Source organism: Egretta garzetta, unplaced genomic scaffold (genome assembly GCF_000687185.1).
Source record: "Egretta garzetta isolate BGI_Z169 unplaced genomic scaffold, ASM68718v1 scaffold898, whole genome shotgun sequence".
Classification (NCBI taxonomy): domain Eukaryota; kingdom Metazoa; phylum Chordata; class Aves; order Pelecaniformes; family Ardeidae; genus Egretta; species Egretta garzetta.
This window is the reverse complement of record NW_009260629.1, coordinates 117,436-121,189: the sequence shown is the minus strand read 5'-3', so window position 1 is coordinate 121,189 and position 3,754 is coordinate 117,436. Positions and strand designations below refer to the sequence as shown.

General features: G+C 57.7%; 1 protein-coding gene across 1 annotated transcript in view; it reads right to left on the bottom strand.

Moving 5' to 3' along the window:
• Positions 1-2,568: 2,568 nt before the first annotated feature.
• Positions 2,569-3,754, bottom strand: part of PPM1G (protein phosphatase, Mg2+/Mn2+ dependent 1G) — a 26,817-nt gene continuing 25,631 nt past the window's right edge. The window contains exons 12-13 of the mRNA XM_035900940.1: positions 3,439-3,541; positions 2,569-3,013 (exon numbers count right to left, since the gene is read on the bottom strand). Coding sequence (XP_035756833.1) covers positions 2,810-3,013; positions 3,439-3,541 — 307 coding nt within the window. The 3' untranslated portion in view covers positions 2,569-2,809. The remainder of the gene's footprint in view (positions 3,014-3,438; positions 3,542-3,754) is intronic.

Below are 3,754 nucleotides of genomic sequence, written 5' to 3'. Positions count from 1 at the left end.
TCTTTCCCTGCATCCAATAATGCGTCCCACGCCCCTGCACAGCCACCACCCTTCTGTGCTCACAAGGTGACCAGAGAGCTCCCGATGACGTGTGGTGATGGGTTCCACACCCAGACCGTGGGGCTGATGGTTCTCCTGGGATGGGCTTGGGAGAGGCCGAGGAGGGGGCGTTCTGTAGTCTGAGTCCCCCCCCAACCTGCTCTTGTACCTCTTTGTCCTTCTGGATTTTTGGACGTTGGCCTTTGAGGGGCTGGCACTTCTCTTCTGCTGGGTCTGGGAGGAGCTGGGTCAGGTTAGCAATCCGATTACTCCTCCTGTGCTTGTTTCTTTGTGCCTCCTTTGCGTCTGCAGCCGAGCTCACCACGTCGCTGAACAGCCTGGGCTTCCTGGTGCCTTTGGTGACCGCCGCTCAGACCTCCACCCTCTCCAGGGTATGTCCCCGGCCACACCAAAACCTGGCTCCCAAACCTCTTTGCCTGCTCCCCAGCAAGTCCCTCCTGACATCTGCTGGCAAGGACCCCTAGAGGTGCGTGTGTCCCCCCCGCATGCACCCACGCTGCTCTCCCTTTGCTGGCGCTCAGACCCACGCTCCTGCACATGCAGGGGAAAGAGCCCACACCCGGGAAAACACCAGGAAAGGTCACTTTGTGGTGATCCTTTTTCTTTTGCTGGCTCCCTGGTGTGGCTCCTCAGCTCCTTTGCCTTTGTGGGGATCTCGCCACATACCCTGCCGGGCAGGCTTAGCAAACCTCCTGATTCTCTTCTTTGAGCAGCTTCACTAGGTTAATGAAAATAACTGCCGATATAGAGGCCTTTGGTACAGCACATAGCACACCACAGAGCATTCTGATTAAAATCAGGGGGGTTGGACTAGATGATCTCCTGAGGTCCCTTCCAACCCTTACGATTCTGTGATTCTGTGAAAAACTGGCATGATAAAACATCAACAGAGCACCCAATAAACAGTCCAGACCAGTTACATCTCAATACCAATGACTAACGCGAGATCACCGCTAACCAGTCACTTCAGGGGACCCACAGACACTGGTGCTAAGGCCTCTATCAAAAGCTTCCTTTAACACCCAGGAGGAAAGTTTAAAGCCAAACCCCCTCAAGACCGATGCCTGGCTGCAGGAACGAGTCAGCAGGCTCAGGACAATTCGGACTCCACCAAGCGCCGCTGCCTCTCGGCTCAGCCTGCCAGGGCACTGCAGCTCTGGGCACTCTGCCCAGGATTTACCCTTCTGCGTGAGGCTCCACAGCATCGTTACTGTCCCCATTCTAAAAGAGATGTGTGAGGATCGGAGAGGCTTTGGAAACAGCAAATGCTTTCACTGGAGGAAGCAACTCCTGTGATAATTCAGCCTGTTTAGCGAGACAAACCCGAAGAAACCCACCTTGCAAAGGAAAAATTTCTCCTTGGGTGCTTTACTCAGGCAGCGCCATTCCAGGGGAACGCAGCAGCTCATGCAGGGAGCTTCTGAGCACAGGAGCCACCAGCTTGAGCAGCAAGTCCAACAGCAGCTCCTGTGTGTTTGTGTCTCCAAAACCCCAAACCCGCCACGGGACCCCATGGGAGCCCCGCTTTGATGATCCGGGGACCAAACCAGTTGAGGTCTGGACACATCATCACTGCAGAGCCACTACACACAGGGGCTTAAGCTCAGGGCCACCAGGGGAGGGGCTCGAAGAGGACGGGAGATGCGCCCGTCCAGGCTGGTGAGGCACAGGCTGACCGAACTGCCAGGACCCGGAGGGTGGAGTTCAGCTTCGAAGCGGCATTGCCAAGGGTGCTCCCTGGTGCCACAGGCACCCCAGAGCAGCCGGAGGACATTGTGCCAGGTGACCTGGCCTGCAAACCTCACCCCTGCTTCCCTGTGCCCCACACCAAGCCAGGCAGAAGGTGAAGGGGCGCAGCAGCAGGGAGCAGCCGCCGACCTTTCCATCAGTGGTTGACAGCCCATGGAGCGGCTGCAGCACCGGCAGGTACTGCATAGGCTTTACAGCCCCCGCCAGGGAGGGGCTGCCCCTGGCCGCACCTCGAAGAGGCTAATGGAGCGCAGCATGCTGCAGGCAGGTGAGCTCAGGAGGGTGACTGGCACCCTGTCCCACCAGGAGATGCAGAGCATCTCCAGAGACTTGTCTGCTGCTCGGTGCAAGGCTGTCCTTGGCTGAGTCGTCCCGGGTAGAGAGGGACAGCGGCCCCAAGCATGGCAGCAAGGGCGGGCGCTCTGCGACCGCATGGCAGAAGCCCACTGCTGCTTTGAGCTGCAGATGCATCCCCGCAGTGCCCCCGGGGATGGACATTCTCCTCCCCACCCCACCTTCCTCACCCCCCGCCTCCAGAAAGAACAAGGACCAAAAGTACAGCTACATTTTCTTGGCTTTTAGTTTGAAAAAAGTATTGATTGGAAGTGTACAACAGAACGAGGTGTGGCAGCACCACAGCCAGATTGTTTCACAAATAAAAACAGAAAGGGCCTTAAATAATTGGGTGCAGATTAAAAAAACCTCAACAGTGAAAAAGTTCTTCCCTCCGAACAGAAATTCACAGGCACAGAACTCCTGCGCTGCGGCCAGCGCCTCTCCCGCGCGCAGCTCTGCCCTCGGCTCCCTCTTTGGAATGGTTACAGATGAACAGTGCGACATGCCCTTGCTAACCAGACCCGCCCCCCACCCCCCAACCAGGACACGGACAAACAAGGCCTCTGCTAAGGCTAAAAAAAGGACAAGACTTTGGAGCCTTGAGTTCAGCATGTTTAAGAAACGAGTCTGGTGAGCGCACAGCAAAGTCCCTGTGCGAGGCCGGCTACTCCAGCTTGGCCTTCTTGTTGTTATCGCTGCCATTCTCTTCTGCTGGTGCTGCCAGGGCTGCCGTGTCCTCCAGTTTCCGCTTCCCGCTTTCAGCAGGCGGGTGTGCATTACGGGGCTTGAAACTGATAATGATGCAGGTCATGTTATCACAGCCGGTGCCGTCCCCTGAGGTGTCTGGAGCCAAACACTGATCCAGCAGCTGAGGAGGGACAGGACAGCTTAGCAGAGCGCACAGACACAGCACCTCGAACAACCTGAGACACTGGGCCCGTTCGAGCAAGTGACAGCGGCTTAGGGGCTGCCAGGCCAGAGTGGCATGGGCTGGGCGCAAGTGCTGTTGGCAGCCAGACAAGGGACAGAAAGAGCCTCAGCAGCCCTGGTTTTCTGAAAGTGGACAGAAACTCCTTTGGCTGGACAGCAACCTAGGGGTCAGAAACACTGGCCAGGGTGCCAGAAGAACTGGGTCCCCGTTCAGAGGCGTCTCTGCTCCCGCTCCAGCCAGCATTGCAGCCCGTGTGCCGCCAGGGACCCCAAGGGCTGCACAAACCAGTCTGATGGGGAGGGAGGGTAGAGCCAGGCACCAGGCTGGGGTGCAGAAGGGGATGGTGGAGCTCTGGACCTTACCTCTTCTACAATGGAGGACAGCGGCCTCAGGACTCCATTCTCATCCTTTTGGGTGATCTTGGACTGGACGAAATCCACCACCTCCTGACTGCTCATCACGTTCCTGCAGAGAGTGGAGAGGTCAGAGAGGCAAGTGAAGGGGGCAGTCACGCCACAGTGTCCCAAGAGAGCCTCGCTGCGGCGGGGAGCTGACGGGGACAAGGCTGTGTGCAGTGAGGAACAGGGGAGTTCAGAGCTCGGCACACCCCGAGGTCCCTCCAGCTGAGAACAGCTCCTCAGGGGCCCCACTTCACGCTGAGGTCATGGGGCAAAAAGG